At 38.8% G+C, this 16,852-nt stretch overlaps 1 protein-coding gene across 3 annotated transcripts in view; it reads right to left on the bottom strand.

The window, feature by feature from the left end:
• PPP1R9A (protein phosphatase 1 regulatory subunit 9A) overlaps positions 1 to 16,852 on the bottom strand; it is a 135,137-nt gene that overhangs the window by 37,792 nt on the left and 80,493 nt on the right. For all 3 annotated transcript variants that reach the window (XM_069006868.1, XM_069006867.1, XM_069006869.1), the window contains exon 6: positions 5,342 to 5,477. In XM_069006868.1, the coding sequence (XP_068862969.1) occupies positions 5,342 to 5,477 (136 nt within the window). The remainder of the gene's footprint in view (positions 1 to 5,341; positions 5,478 to 16,852) is intronic.

Genomic DNA, 16,852 nt, shown 5'->3' with positions numbered 1-16,852 from the left:
TAGACACCGTGCCAGGTAGCTAGAATGTGAAATTCACTATTTTACTAGGAGCAGCAAGGCACAGAAGTTGTATTACTTCAAAGGCACAGAAGTTGTATTAGTTCAAATAACAAAGCCCTGTAAGGTAAGAGTTGTTATTGTAATTCCCTGACGTTCCCTGCAATACATTCTGGTTTCTTAGCTGACAACAGCAATAATATTTTTTACTTCATAGTCAATGAAAACTTACATGCTCTTGAAGGGAAATCTCAGATTCTTCATTCTGTGTTGGTGAGCAGAATTCATCCATCTAAAAGCCCTACTTCTCATTTCAGTAGCACCTAGGGCTTCAGCTTGTCCCAACCAAAGCAATAGTTTCTCATAGTAGCCATTTCATTTTGCTATATGCTATCACAGCTAATAGCATGAAATTATCAACACGAACTGTAATTTTCCACTTCTAAAGGGAAAATGTGTTACTTGCATTGTTTAACTGCCTTAACTGTAAATTTCTGAAATGTGCCTAACACTCCCAAGCAGAAATAAGGAGCTGCAGCACCAGCCGGGATAATGCAGACAGACCTTCCCCAAATCACCATAACAAAGGCTACACATTTCAAGCTACACCTTTTGTTCCTGCTGAAAATCTCCCACAATCAGGAAACCATTTGAAGAACTATAAAAATAACTCAAGCCCATCTCTTCATTTGATTTTTTTCTTTGATGGCCTATACTTAATTCTTTCAAAAGAGTGAAGAAAAAACATAATGGTGTAGTACTAATCATTGCTTTTACAGAAGTGCATCACATTAATAATATTGAAAAAAATGTACTCTGAAAGCTTTGGTTTAGCAAATGTACTCTTCGGGTGTTAGACATTCAAGTACATTGCGACTTTTTTTTTGTGTGTGTCAAGATTTTCTTCAATGGTTCTAATGTTGCTTTGCTCTCAGCATGTCCTGATGAACGAGAATTTAAAATGAAAAAAATATTCATACGACTATTAGTGATATTAAAATAGATTAAAACATCACTTGCATTAAACTACTTGTCTATGGCCACAGAGTGAACAGAATCCTGCAACATATGATTCATTTCACATTTTGCATCACCCCATGCAGCCTTCTGGGGAACAGGTCATCTGCTTTACATGACTTTTGTCATTTGCTGTAGAACATGAAGAAGATAATACCAACTTCAAATCAAAATTCCAAGAAATGTCAGAATTTGACTTGTGCACAGAACACTATGTTAACACAAGGAATTCAAAAGGTTTCAGTCAAGGATACAGATTCAGGTCATACTTAGCACACTAAGAAGGAAATACAAAGACAGTGCCTACTCCAAAGCCTTTGCATTTTATTTTCTCACAGGCTGCTACAAACTGAAAGGAGGTGGGACTTTAGGAAGCTAGGCAAAGTGGTGATGAGCAAACTCTGCAGCAGGCTACCCAGAAGCAACATACTCTCCCAGCTTTACTGGGATTAGCAGAGACTCACTAGGAAATGCCAGCACTGCCTATTGTAGGTAACACTTGAGAAATAGCTGATTCTACTGGCCCAAGTGCTTGGCTTGTGGGAGCTTAACAAGTTGTGAGCTGATGCACACCTATCCTCTAGTCTTTGCATGGACTCCACTGTGAACATCCATCTTCTTTTAGCGTTCAGTTCTGCACAAGGGCTTTGTGCTTCCATGCAAAAATTTAAATGAAGGAGCATCTGAAAGAATCCTGCAACCCTGTGACAACCTGCAACCCACAGCAACAGCAGATTCTAAAATGCAGGGATGCAGGGCATTTATATAGTAAATGATGAGTTTTCAGTATTACTTAGATGGTAAATGATACATGTTTTAGAAACACTGTGTGTATTAGTGTGAATTTTCCCCAACAAACAGCTGTCAGGCAACATTCCTTCAAGGCAATGGAATGAGAAAGTAGTAGGCTGACATTGCATCTCTAAATTTAGTATGTAACTCAAGTCCACTGCCCACTAGCTGGCAGAAATCAAAACTGTCTCAAAATACTGCTTTTTAAAAGAACTTAGATCCTTCTAAAATACCTACATACTCCTTGGGCTATGAAGACTGTCAGAAGTTCCAAAACAGAGGAAATCCAGCCAGCTGGTGACACAGCAAGATAGAACACCAGAACTTGCACATGCCTGGCACACATTCTCTTCCTGTGATTTGACTAGCTCTAACAAATACAAGTCATGCAGCATGACTCCAGGACTCGAACACAGATCACTGATTTCCTGCTCTGGAAAACTTAAAATGTTATTGCTGTCCTTGTGGTAAAGTCTCTGAGCCTCAGAATTTGGCAGTCTGAAGATAATTTTCTTGTTTATTTATGCAGCACTGTACCTGGAGATCCATGTTACCATATTGTAAAAGGTGTACAAAAATTAATAAGATAGCTTGACAGCTCTGAGGCCAAGCAACTCCTGTATCATTCTGTGCTGCTTCAATGCAAAACTCCTTACACTGGCAATCCAAATACTCCTGAACTCCATGCAGTCAGAGTCACTATTACTTTGATGAAACAGACTCAAAAGGTTAGTAGTGGTTTTTGTACACTTGTAGATAGTCATTCTGCCAGTCCAAATGGAGATTTCCTTGCCCAAAAGGTGCCCTGCTTACCAGAGCCAAAGAACGCAGGGCTGGAGGTGGTGTCTGGCACATAGCAACATAAACCCAGCCAGACTTGTCCACACAGAGCAAGATAAGCTCTAAGCAGTAATGCTTGTATTTGACAGTAAATAGAGCAGAAGTGCTTGTGGTGACCAAAAATGTCTTTGAACTGTGGCTAACGTGCATTAGATCACAGTTTACATCGTGTCAGCTGTCTGTGAATGGTGCAAGTTATGCAAGTAAACTTGGATGGCACAGTCAGGTGACCAAAAAAATAGTAATATTCAGGATTACTGCAGGTATCAATTATTTCTGATAAGTCTCTTAATTAAGAAAGGGAACATACTACATTGCATACCTTAGTAACTAAACCCCAGCATTTATTCTGAAAATGTTTACCACCCACACCCCAAATATATATATGGCATCAAGCAGGAAATGGGCATGATCTTCAATGATCCCAATGTAGTTTTTAAGAACTGTATTTGTTCTCAAGCCTAATTCCTTCTCCTTCCAAAAGAGATAATTGATGAGGTCATCTGCATCTCCCCTGGTAGATGTCTTTTCCTTTCTTCCTCCTTTCCCCATATGCAAGACAAAAGTTGTCTTTGCACTGCAAAGACCATTGCCAAAAATCAAACGTCATAATCACACAGATGGTCATCATCCTCAGTGTAGTGCTAGAATAAGAAAAGATACCTTTAACTCTCTTAATCAGGGAAACATCTGGGAAAAACTCACCCAATTTTATTTTTTCTCTATGATCTAAAGGCACTACTAACAGAAACCACTTTGTGAATTTATCATTTTTTGTGAAAAATTTATGCAGTGAACAGGACTTAAAGAGTTTGTAACCACCAAATTGCAAGAACAGGACACATCACAAAAAGTACCTGATACCTACTCATACCTACTCATCCCTGTCCTCTTTCAGTACTGTACTGAGAAACACTTGCATGGAATCTGACAGTGTCACCATCAGCACCTTCACAGCAACAATCCCTACTGAAGGCTGAACTAGTACCAGGATCAGTATCGATCAATATGGGTTTAACAACATTTTCTTTATTGCCAGATCTTGAGTAATGCCACCTGTGTGGTGCATGAAGGTAAAAAACACAAACATCTGAGATTTTTTGCAGGCAGATGTGTCCCATAGATAAAAGCTGTAATGCATCAATCACACACACAGGTCTGCCTTCAGCCACACATCCCTCTACGTGCAAGTACACAGTGAGAAAGATTTAATCATCAGGCATTTAGGACACACCTCTCTTGCCTATATGAAAGCTATCAGACTATGCTCACCATAAGATGGTACTGAAAGTCTTCAAACCCTGACATCTACAGTACGCTGTGATGAGTTGTGAGAAGACTCTTTTCCCAAAAGCTAGGTGTTCCATTTTGTTTTTGAAGAGATTGTAATGGAGTTCCTTCAAGAAACTTCTCTTGAATTTAATTCTAGACTAAACTGAAGTTAGAAGACTTGCATGTTTCTGTAATTTGAGGAGGGAACAGAGAGGATATGGATTTTTCTATCCTTCATGGTCTCACCCAGGCACACATACATATGCATGTATGTACAGCTCTTATTTACATGAGTTATATGAGTTATCCTGTCCCTGTGACAGGATTAATTCTAAGACATATTGAAATATTTTTATTCTTAATATCAGTGGAAATTGAAGTAAGTGAATGCGTTACTGGGGCTACACATATTGCTATTTCAACAGCTTGTTTCAAAATCTGAGTGTATCCTGATTTTATGCCAAGAGTATTTTTTTTTCTAAAAAGAAAAACTAACCTGAAATAAATACCTACCATGAATTCTCTATCTCCCCTTATCTATTGTTCCCTTACACAAATAAAATAAAACTGGCCCAGGGTGAAAACACACTAATACATGGAGTCTAGCATTTCAAATAATATCACTCAAGATGATGTGAAGTGATGGCAGTATGCTTGGGCTATATGGAAGCAGTTTGTTACAAAACCCAGCAGCTAATTTAGAGAGTAACACAGACAGTAGCAATCTCTGAAAAAGCACTCAAAATAATCTTTCCAAGTATCTTGGTAATTAGGCATACTAGGAATTTTATGAGAATGGAGAGAAATTATGGAAATTTACTGCACAGACTTGTTAGTTTCAAAATGTTTGTATTGGGACATCAGGCACTAATTGTAAACATGTATATACACTTGAGACAAGGTGAGCTAATTCTCTATCCTGTGGAATATCTGTTCACACAGATACAAAATCACAGTGTATGGAAGGAGGGGCCTTACCCAGAATTTTCAGAAAACATTTTGACTTAAGAAGTCAATTCTTCTAGAAAAAAACCCCAACTTCCTCAACCCCTCTAAAAGTTAGAAAGCAACTTTAACCAGTTTTCACAAAACTTTACCATTTCAGTGCACAACCAAACAAACTTTTTTCCCTTATTTCAGAAAGGTATATGCCTTCAAGGAAGAGCAGTGCTTACAGAAGCATCAGCCAACTTGGTATTTGCTCTTCTGGAACAAAATAAATACTTTAAATCCATGATGAAAAGTTTTTCTATAAATTTGTTCTTCAAGTAAGATTCATCATCAAAATCCGTAAAAATCATCAGCAAAGGTAATGGAAAGGTCCAAAAGTTGACCTCTGAGTGGTAAGTAAAAAGAAGGAATTAGGAATAGAAAACAGAACATTAAAAACCACCAAATAGTGAAACACTGGACAGGCTGTTACCTCATCATCATCTGCATCATACTGTGCATAGTGCTGCTCCAGCAGCTCTCTCTGGCGGCGTTCTTGTTCTAGAGTTTGGCTAATCAGCTGCGCAACCTCGCTCACTTGTCCCGGTTTTTCTCGTCCAATTACAAACCTATACAAAACATTAGCGAAAAAATATTACTCCTGCTGTTTACCAAAGTTCTAGAGTTTTAGCCATTTCTGGTACAGAGGGTAGCCTTTTCCTCCAAAGATGCGTAGTTGTGATTGTTTCAAATGCATTCTGTGGATGAGATTTGTCACACGGGCACTGTGTGCAGGAGTAGGAGTCATCAGACCACGACAGGAGGGGGAAAATAGAAGTGACCATGACATGCCTTCAGTCCAAGTTTCAGTAAAGTATAATCAGCTCCATTCCCTTTAGAGGCATATTTTCCAGAAGGCTACAGAACACCAGATTGTTATGGATGCACAGTAACAGCACACTTATCGCAGCTTATAGTGAAAGAAAAGTGCATCAGAGTAACTCCTTCCCAGCCTGACTTAGAAGTTATCTTCTATTTCTGAGCTTTTATATTTGTCTTCCTCTGGTCTATAAAACAGAATCTATTTCCACATTTTAAAATCTGACAGACACTATTTCCTTAATTTTAAGCTGCATTCAAATCTTTCCTTTATTTCATGAACTTCTGTTGCTAAGGAACATTTTCTCCACTGTTAGCTACTGCGGAACACTGGGCGCACACTTCCTTGGCTTAACAAAAGACAAGGGCAGGGCCTCTTTCTTGGTTGAGACTTACAAGAATGCTTCTCAATCTTGCTTTCAGCAACTAGAACTCAGAATTGGTTTGGATTGTAACACTTTTTTTTTCAGCACAGTGGCATAACCATAATTAGGTATGTAGCTATCTACAGAACTAATCATAAACACCCATTACACGGTACCAACACACTGTGAACTACTAAACAAAAGCACAATTCAAAAATGTCAAGCTGAAGAATCATTTTCTTAGAAGGCTAGAAAGACAATTAGGTAATTACAGATGAAAGAAGTACTACGTAGAGCTGAAAAGCACAATAAGGTGACACTGAGCTAGTGCATATAGTAAATTATTTGTTTCCACAACATTTGGCTCAAATGATGAATGTAATTTATTACTTGAATGAGAGGCAGAAATGTGTCTTATATCCCATGCATGAAATTTTTTTTCATTAGTACTGCCTATCACTGTTAAAATCTTTTGGGATTTGTCATCCATGTGTAAGCCAACTTCTCATCAGTGAATGACCCTGGGTCCATCTCCTCTGCCAAATAATTTTTCAGATTTTATGAAGTCAGGCACTACAGAAAAGACTGCAATTTGGAGACTACTTCAACATCATCAAAATATGCAAGTAACTAATTACTTCCAAAAGCATAAGAAAGGTGAGAATGAGTGACTCCATTTGAAATAATGACACAAGGTGCTCTGAAAATAATTTGCAAGAAAGTGTCTTAGCTTAAAAACATCAATAGCAAATACAGCAGAAACTAGAACAAAACTGAGGCAATAACATCAGCATTTTAATCCTGATCAGATCAGATCCCAGTCTGGCACTCATATCCTACTATTACAAGAGATGACATTCGTTCTCAGTAATGATAAAGACCTTGGGCTGAAAGAAAAAGAATGTTTCTTCATGGCCCCTACACTTCATCTGTTCTGTATACTGACTTATAGACAGGTCTTGTTTCCTCTAAATTTTGATTTTAGAGCCAAGTATTACAAAGACTAAATCAGTCATGTTTTCAGACTCAACTGGGAGGAACAATGAACTTTTAAAATTACTACATGAAGTAAAAAAGGATTTAACCCATATTTGTTGTGTGTTTGTCTCCTCTAATGCAAAAATAAATTGAAAGTAAATAGAGAAAAAAGTAACTTCTATTTCAAACAAACATTTTAAGCAAAATTATGCATGAGTACATTACCTACACATAGTCAAGAGAGCACCACATTTGTAAACACGTGAGGGAGATCCTCAGTGTGTAAAGTTATGAAACCACACAAAGTGATGCAAATATTGTATTCCCTCTGGCCCTCTGCCTGGTAATTCACCTCCCTTGGAAAATACAAACCTCAAAATACTTCATACAATCATTTTCGTACACTGAAAACTTAGAATAAACAACATCCAATGCATCTGAAGTCTGGCAATTCCTGATAATTTAGAAGTGGTTTTTGACACGTTAGACTGTAATGCAGTAATATTTTCATACAGACAAACAAGATTAGGTAGGATTAAAAATACGAAACCTTATTAATTGAATTTTTCTTCTCATGCCAAAGCCACTTACAGTTTACAGTGATGTGATTCTCAAGGCCTGAATCACATGTCAAAATGAAGTTACTCAGTGATACCTGAAGCTGTTAGATGATATATGAATAAAAGCCTCCAGGCAATGACAAAGTTTAAAGCAAATGTTTTCCAAAATATATAAGTAATGTTCTAACTTCCTACAATTTATTGCTTTAGAGTGAGACATATCCACATTGACTGAAAATAATTTTTAGCAGTGTTCAGTCTACAACTGATATCAGTTCTAGACAAAGAATTGTAAATTTGTAAAATGGAATACTATGTTCTCAGCAATTACAGCTTTTTCAAACTAAACCAAACTTTTTGTCATGTTACATTCCATGATCTTAAGAATACCATACATATAATTATACTTAACCTATAATTGAGATAAACCATAAATTCTAAAGTTACAATTTAAAGTGGGAGGTGAATAAAAGTAACTTAGAAAACCATAAAGCAGGAGCAGTGATTAAAACTCTTAAGCATGAATTAGATATTTATTCACAGAATGGCTTTAAATACAAGAACTATCTTCATCTGAAGTGTTTAAATATGAGAAAGACACATAAGGCTGTGATTCCCTGACCAAAAAATTAGTCACTGAACCATAATATGCACACTTCAACAAAGTGGCTAATTACATAATTCAGATCACTTTGGCTCAACAAAATTAAGCCCATGCATTTCAGACTTCATTAATTAGTCTCAAGGGCTAGAAGTATTATACAAAAGAACTATAAATTCTGTCGGCAATAATATATTTGAGAAGCTGGTTATCCTTTTAGATATGAGACAAATGAGCATTTTACAGCCTTTAAACCACATCACAATAATATTACTCTTAATTATTAAGGCCAGCAAATGCAAAATAAACCCCAGCAAATCTGTGAAACAGCCATCACTGTACTAAATCTCAGGTCATTACTGATTTTTTATGAAGTCTTTAAAAAAGAAGGAAGGCGGAGGAGAGAGGCAGGGCAAGAGCTGCCCTTGAAACTCAAAAGTTACATGCAATTTAGCTTAATTACCAGATGTGAAATATTCTTTGTTGTTGTGATTAAAATAAACAGGGATGGAGCTAGAAATATAATTAGTATTTGACTCTATCTTGGATTTTAGAATATCTAAAAGAATGACATAGCTTGAGAAATTGAAAATTAATTACAGTAATGGTGGTTAAGAAAAGCATTATACTGAAATTGGCAGCAACTCCTACATCTCCTGCAATCCATGATTTAAATATTTTACAGCACACCCGATACACAGCCTTCTGCATATTTCCAGCTTTTATTAAATGAGGATCTGCAGACCTGTGCTTCTTGAAATCACTTACTGATTTTTTTATCAACTAGGGGAACCAGAAACATTATAAAAACCGATTTAAATTTAAAAATATTTCCACTTTGAAAATAGCTTTGGTACTAAAAAAATTGTGAAGGCACCAAATCCGTGACGCAAAACTGAAGTTCTGCAGCACAGACTTTTAGTGAAATGCGTTAATGATTTCTCCTGAAAATACTTCAGGCAGTAAGTGCTCAGTTAAAAATACATTAGCATGGTTTCCTTAAAAATCAAGTAAGGCTACAGCAAACACATTCTAAGAAAGAATGGGGGGTTTTCTGTGCCAGGATTCAAAATATTTTCTTCTAACTTTTCCTAAAATACAGTTTGGTCCATAAAAATGTACAGTAAAATTCATTCAGGGAGTTTTACAGTCAGATGCCTCATCCCTGGAACTGTTCAAGGCCCGTGTGGATGGGGCTTTGAGTAACCTGCTCCAATGGAAGGTATCCCTGACCACAGCAGAGGGGTTGGAACTAGATGATCTTTAAAGTCCCTTCTAACTCAAACCACTCTATGATTTTAAATATGGTTTTCCTCTGAGCTTTAAAGTCTGAAGCTGCTTCTGCTACCATTTATCTCATTTATTTCAAGATGTCTTCAATTACCTAGTCTGGCTGCTTCCATTAGGTTAACAGCCACATAATTAATCCAAAGTGCTTAAAGGGGTGTGAACCCTGTTAAGGAAGCGGTTTTATTTAGTCACAGCAGCACAAGCTGGAATTTGTGTGGTTTTAATGAACAAGATCAACCTCTCCCAAACAGCAGTCTCAAACACAGAAGTCACTGACTGCATATAAGGAATTCACAGCCTATGAGCTTCCATTACACTTCTGGATATGAAATTATTTGAAACTTCTAAACAGTCTTTGCATCACTGAATAATTTCAGGTGGAAGGAGACTGGTCCAACCCAAGCCCCTGACTTCAAAAGATGGCCAACTTTGTCATGGCCTTGATCAGAATTAACCTTGCTGCAACTTCTGTTCATTGCCTGTTATTTTGTCCCCTTGTATTGAGAGTATAAAGAATCTGGGTTTACCCATTCTACCTCATGGATGGCAGTTGAGACAACAGTAATTCTTTTCTTCAGACTGAAGATGTTCTTTCCACCTCTTCCCAGGATGTTGCCTGCACATCTGCTCTCTAGCTCTCAGTGTTGCACAGTGATGCTGCTCCAGATGCCAGACTCACATCAGCTCTTGCCTCATAAGGCTTCTGTCAGCCCACTTCTGACTGTTGGAAGATCCTGTGATTGCAGCCCTGTTAGCCTATCTGCCTCATGTGCAAACTTATGTCAGTAAATCCATCCAGTCCGCCCTTCTACCAGAGACAGGCATGTGCACAGCAATCTTTAAAGCTACTAGCTGGAACCAAGGGGACTGGTAGAGGGAAATAAAAAAGGTTTGCCTGGAGATACGTGACCCAAAACTAACTAACTAACTCTGCTTAGAAATCAGCACCCAAAGTAACATAATGAAGTGACCACCATCAGTGAATGAAAGGGGCAATGCCTGAGTAAATTTATTTAGGGTCACATAAGCAACATTGAAGAGGGCAATCTGTGTAATATCTAGTGCAGGACGCTGGCGATGTAAAGCCAGTACAGACAAGGAGACTTTGGGGAAGAGCCTCCAAGGATCCTGGAGATAGAGTTGCCAGTGAGATGAACTGATGTGCAGAAGTTCTGCAGCCTCCATCCTTGTCCGAGACCCAGGATAAAGTAAAGTATTCTGAATTTAAAGACAGACAGCAAGACTCCAATTTACCTCTTTGGGTTGGAAGGGACCATGCCATGAACAGGGGCACCTTCCACTACATCAGGTTGCTCAGGGTCCCATTCAACCAGGCCTTGAACAGTTCCAAGGATGAGGCATCCACAAATTTTCTGAGAAGCCTGCTGCAGTGCCTCACTACCCTGTGAGTAAAGAACTTCCTAATATTTAATCCAAATCTCTCCTCTTTTAGTTTAAAACTTGTCCTATCACTATCTGTCTGTGTAAAAAGTCTACCCTACCACTGTTTCATAAGCCCCCTTTCAGTACTGGAAGGTACTATAAAGTCTCCTCAGAGTCTTTGCTTCTCCAGGCTGAACTCTTCCAGCTCTCAGCCTGTCTCCAGGAAAGGTGCTCCAGCCCTCTGATCAACTTTGTGGCCTGCTCTGTACTCACAGCAACAGGTCCATGTCTTTCTTGTGTGAGGACTCTAGAGCTGGATGCAGCACAGCAGGTGGGATCTCATAAGGGCAGAGAAGAGTGGCAGAATCACCTCCCTCACCCTGATAGCCACCCCTCTTTTGATGCTGACCCAGGATGTGATTGGCCTTCTGGGAAAACAATGGTATCAATGGTGCTGGTGGAAGAGCAGCAAAGTCACAGATTAAACATCAGAAAAGCCTCAGCAGACTCTTCAGAGCATCTTGGATACAAGCCCCTGATAAACTATGCTACTATCAACACTAAATGGATATTGAGTCAGACAATTAGGAAGTCACGTAAAAAACCCAAACAATAATATTAATACACTTAGATTAATTATTCCCCCAGAAATCAATTCTAGTCTAGGGCCTCCCTAACACATTAGCTTTACTCAAGAGTACTTCAAAATTAGCCAAGGGATTCAATGTTTTGGCACCTCTCCAGATTCTGGTCCTTACATTACTCTGTTCTTCTGAGAGTGCATGTTAAGCATGAATTCCGTCTCTTTCCAGACAGCCTGACAGTATCCCAACACAATCCTTGCTTAAAAGGTTCCCTTGAATACAGGGTGATAATTTAATCAGCATTTGCTATAGCACCACATGATTCTTATGGGAATGGCCAGTTAAAAGAAACACATTTGTAAATCTATGCTTTAACATACCTGAATGCAGTCACCTCTGTTCTGAAGGTACAAGTGCTAGCAGGACATGTTTCTAAGAAAAACTGATTGCTTTTTGAGGTGAGATCTGTCTTCCCTCACCCTTGATGGTATCCATAGGGAAGAAATCCAGAAAGAAAATGCAGATAGGTCACAAGCTTCTGAGTTCAGACCATGTCCTTAAACTGGATGATGACATGATCCAGGTTCTAGGCAAGATCGACCATCCTCACAGCACAGTCCAGCTAAGTGCTCCTACAGCACCATCTGTGTAGTTTGGTGAGTTATCCTGCAAGGATGAACAGCAGGTATTTCTGCCCAGCTGTCACAGTGTTGTATCCCATTAATCAAGGTACACCAAAACTATGTGGGAGCTTCCACAAAATAGTACCTTGGATGAAGGATAAAAAAAATAGCTAAATAAACATATATTATGATATTTCAGTTGCAGGATTAGGAGTTTATGATTAGATCCATCCAAGTTGAAGATGAAGTGATTCAAAACCTGTCAAGTTGTTCCTTTTTCCAGGAAAAGACAAAAAAAGCTGTTCCTAATGAAATCCAGTCCCACTGAATCTTACTCATTCATGTTACACTTAATTTTAAAAGCCATGCTCCAATACCTAGAAAAATAGTTTATAATTCAGATAAAATATTTAAATGAAGATTTCTTTATATATTTCACACTCAAACATATAATTTCCTGTCCAAATGTGCAAATATTTCAAGAAAAAACTTGCAATAAAATTTAAATTAGCAAGAACTCAGGACACAGGGGCTATGTTTATGCCAGTAAATTACACAGTGCCAGGGAATGCTTCCAAGCACTAGTAAGTGATCATCATATTAAAATCGTATTACATGACTGAAACAGTCTTTGAAACAGTTTGACCCAAGTTAACAAATATTCTGCTGAAGAATACTCAGACACAGTCCAAGAGTTAGCAAAGGCTAGGAGTCAGCTTGGATGTTTCCAAAGGACAATTTGGATATGGCCACCCTGCTCAGAAAGGTACAACTCTTTAAGGGTAGACTGACCACTCTGGTGCCAGCTGGCCTCAGCGCAAACAACAGTCCAAGGCACAGCTTGTCTACTACACAGGCACAGCCAAGGAATATAAACCAGCTAAGCAGTGATGAATGCAGTCTTATCTCACCCCTGCTAAGGGGTCAGAGTACTCTTGAGTAGTTTTTCATGTTCAGCATACTACTCCTGATAGTCTTACAGAACAATTACCAGTGCTTTGCAGAAAGTAGGTGTTCTTTGCAGAAACCAGAAAGAAAACAGCTTATAGAATTATGGAATATTATGAAATCTTTAGTATAACCACAGTCAATTAAACAAGAGAAATTTACACTGCTTTGGCACACAGCACCACACATTTAGTTTCTGCAGGATCTATAATTCAGATTTATCAAAGAAGCAGAAAGTGCACCAAGCACACATAGCTTCTGAAGCAGACTAGAATGAAATCCCAGCTCAGCAATCAGCATTGCAGAGCAAAGGACTTTTCTTTCCTCCTCTTTTTATCTCCTCAGCTCCGGCACTTGGATTCAAGGAAAAAGAAATAGACAAGGAAAGGAAAAACAAAACCACAACCCCCAGCCAGAAAACTGGTAACATAAACCAGCTCTCTGAAGCAGACATGGAATGTGGTATTTTTTGGTTTGGGTCCTGTCTCATTATCCAGTAAGTAGCAGTCCTGCCTCTACCACAATGTGGATCGGCACTACGGAGAATGCCTGCAAATTTTAAAGGACCCAGCTGTTTCATAGGGTAAGAGCACAGGCAGGCAAAGTCAGAAGGAGCAAAAGAAAATCTGCACAGGCATGGGAACTGGGAGATGAGAAGAGTATTACCTAGACAAAGGAGTCCCAACAAAGCCACACAGTTCAGTGTTACTGTCAACAAATAGCATTCCCATCGGGGCATACTGCTGCTGGTTAGGTCCTAAGGGGGACTTCATCTGTCCCCTACACTGTCCTAGTTCTTGCAAAGACATGACTGTATAAATTACCTTTGCAGATGCTGTGGTGGCAAACAAAACTAACAGCAGGCATGCAAATACTATTTTCAGAAACAGTGTATTTTTCAGAAAAAATTCAGCTCAAGATGGGGTGAGGATTCCACTGAGGAAGGAATAAATGACATTTCAAGTTGATGCTAATGAACAATCAATTATTTTTACTTTTTCGCCCTTTAATTGTTCCTTGTATAAGAGCTATATAAAAGTAAAAATTTGTCTGAAAGATTGCATTTTCAGTTTAGTAAGAGATAAAAAAATTAGACTGTGAATTAACTGGGAGTTGAAACAGAACCCCTGCTTTGAATTAAAACTGTCCAGATAAGAAAAAAACAAAAAATGGCAATAAATTATTCTTTATTAGAACAGAGAGTAGTTAACAGTGAAAAGCCAGAGGGCTGGATAGTTACACTGCTATTGTTAGAACATACTCTTTAATGATCTAGAAGATGAATTAGACAGAGCAAAATTGGCTAACCGATTATTTAAGATGGAAAGACTTTGACGCATTTCAGCAGAATTTAAATAAACAAAAGCAGGTAAACTCATTGGCAGGATAGAATTAATACAATTTATAACTTTCATGGTGGTACAAGTCATGATAAACCAAACAGGTTTTGCACAGGTTCCGTGTGGTTCCCCAAAGTCCAGAACTGATTTAGAAAGCACCATGAGAGCATCTGCTCAGTGCCTAGCAACAGTTTGGAAAGCTGAGAAAATGTTTAGTCCCATTCATACAACAGGATACGGAAGGAGAACACAAAATGTAAAATTTGCGTCTCCAATAAAACACTGAATTTGGTCAATGTCCTTAAAAAGAACCTTTCAGAGGAAAGTAATAATGCTAAAAGCATACAAGCAGCATACGAAGGACTGGGATTTTCTCGTGATTCTCTCATGCAGGACCCCTTCTACTTATCAATGCAGTAAGTCTGCCCAGAGCCATGTCCTCCTTTCCTGGGACCCTGACTTTCCCAGAGCTGTGCAAGCACAAATCTTTGTATCCAGTAAGTATGATAAAAAGATAAAGTTTTCTCTATGAAAGAACTAGATTTTTTCTCTTGTGGGTATGTTAAAAAAAATAAAATAAAATTCCCTGGAGGCATACAACTCTTCAAGTGAGCTTTCTCTGGCAGAGACCGTAGGGTCTCCCAGAACCCCTTCATTATGATGAAGTAAGAAAGTGGGGTCAAAAAGGCTTAACATCATCCAAGCAATTTCAAAGAACAGTTCTGATACTCAACACCACAGTCCATGGGGAGACTGCAAGCAAAATAAAACAGGAAAAACTCTATGACAGGATAGCATTCCCACTGTCAAGCTATCTCCTTAGCCTATCTTTTATGACTGCAGGCACCACTTGCAAACTTCAAGCTGATGGATTACATCCTAAATGGGGTCAAAAGAAGAACAGAACAATTAGTGGTATTAGTGTGGCTCTGCCCTCTGAGCCATTAATCTTAGAGCAGGGGTGACACTCAACAATATTGAAAACAACACACATTTCAAATCCCTCCTGTATAGAATCAAATTCTGAAATCCACTAGTATGAGATATAAGTAAACTAAATAGTTATGCAAAATTATAAAGAAGACTTGATATTTACATCAATTGAAGTAGCGTTCACAGTTGTATTTGCCTGATTAGAGTCACGAGGACACTAATTCTCATCCTGAAAAACAGAGGCTGATTGCCAGCTGGGATTATGAAAGAATTCCATCTCTTTCCTTTGCCTCACAGGCTACCAGAGTACATCTGGTGGGTACTGATTATCTTTCTAGAAAACATTATAAGAAAGAATAATTTAATTTATTATCACTGAAGAAGTCAAATTGGTTGATCCAATGATCTTTCATTATGGTATGATGACTCTGCTGGATAATCCAATACTGCAAACAATGGATAAAATAATTGCAGATGCTTACATTTGTTCTTCTTTCACCTCCTCTCTGCCTCACCTAGAACAGTTCAAAAGGTAAAAGCCATGTCTTCATTTTCACAAATTCTTCATTGTGTCAGCTACAGACAGTCTGGATACATTTTTTTCTGGTAGAAAAATTACAGAAATCTATTCTAGGTCAACGACTTCCACTGTCAGTATCATTCAAAGTGTTCAGAAGGCTCAAAGGAGAAAAATAGATCACTAAGTATTGGTATTATGCAAGCTCTCTGAAGAGGTATTGACTGCATTTATCGCAAAGAATTAAGAAGTGGCTTTAATGTCATTCTATTCATGAATGTCCTTTCTTTACAACTGATCTCACATAATAAACCCTGCTATAGAAACCAGCATGCATTTTGACTAGATTAAGGACAAAACTACTTCAGATACTTAATGCTGTGGGATATAAACACAAAGTAATGCCAGTGAAAGGCACTCAAATCTCTGTGTGTACAGGACACCAGGCAGAAGAAAGGCACAGATTTTGTATGCTGTGATCACAAAGATAACTATGCTTATTAAAGCAGTTCTATAAATCCCATCAAGCTGACACTATTGAGCAGTAGATATGCGAGTAAGTGTGAACGTGATTCCTCCTGTGAAGGAAGGATTCGTGAAGCTGCCTTGCCTTGGATCAGGTAAGGTGTACTTGTACACTGCCTCCACACTGGCAGCTCAGCTGGGACATCCCCCGCAGGAACGGCAAGCGGCGGTTATAGAGCAGCAACCCTTCCGCTGCTCCTGCCTCCCGCAGTGACACGGATCATTAATGGCAGCTGCCATGGGAATGGAGCACTCAGAGGGCAGGAGCACTGGTCCCTGCACTGCCAACAGTCAGGAGCTGCCAGCTGGGGGCAAGAAAGGGATTTTGCCCCAGCAGACCCTTCCATGTTGTCCCTAATGTTCTGGAGCAGTTCAGGTGCAGAGGTGGTCACTGTCTGCCAAAGGCAGTGGAGATGAGGGATTCTCCATCCTAGCTCTAACACAGCAGGAAAGAGGATTTGTCAGAAACCAATTGCTC

Source organism: Aphelocoma coerulescens, chromosome 2, assembly GCF_041296385.1.
Source record: "Aphelocoma coerulescens isolate FSJ_1873_10779 chromosome 2, UR_Acoe_1.0, whole genome shotgun sequence".
NCBI lineage: Eukaryota > Metazoa > Chordata > Aves > Passeriformes > Corvidae > Aphelocoma > Aphelocoma coerulescens.
This window is presented reverse-complemented; position numbering and strand designations above follow the sequence as displayed.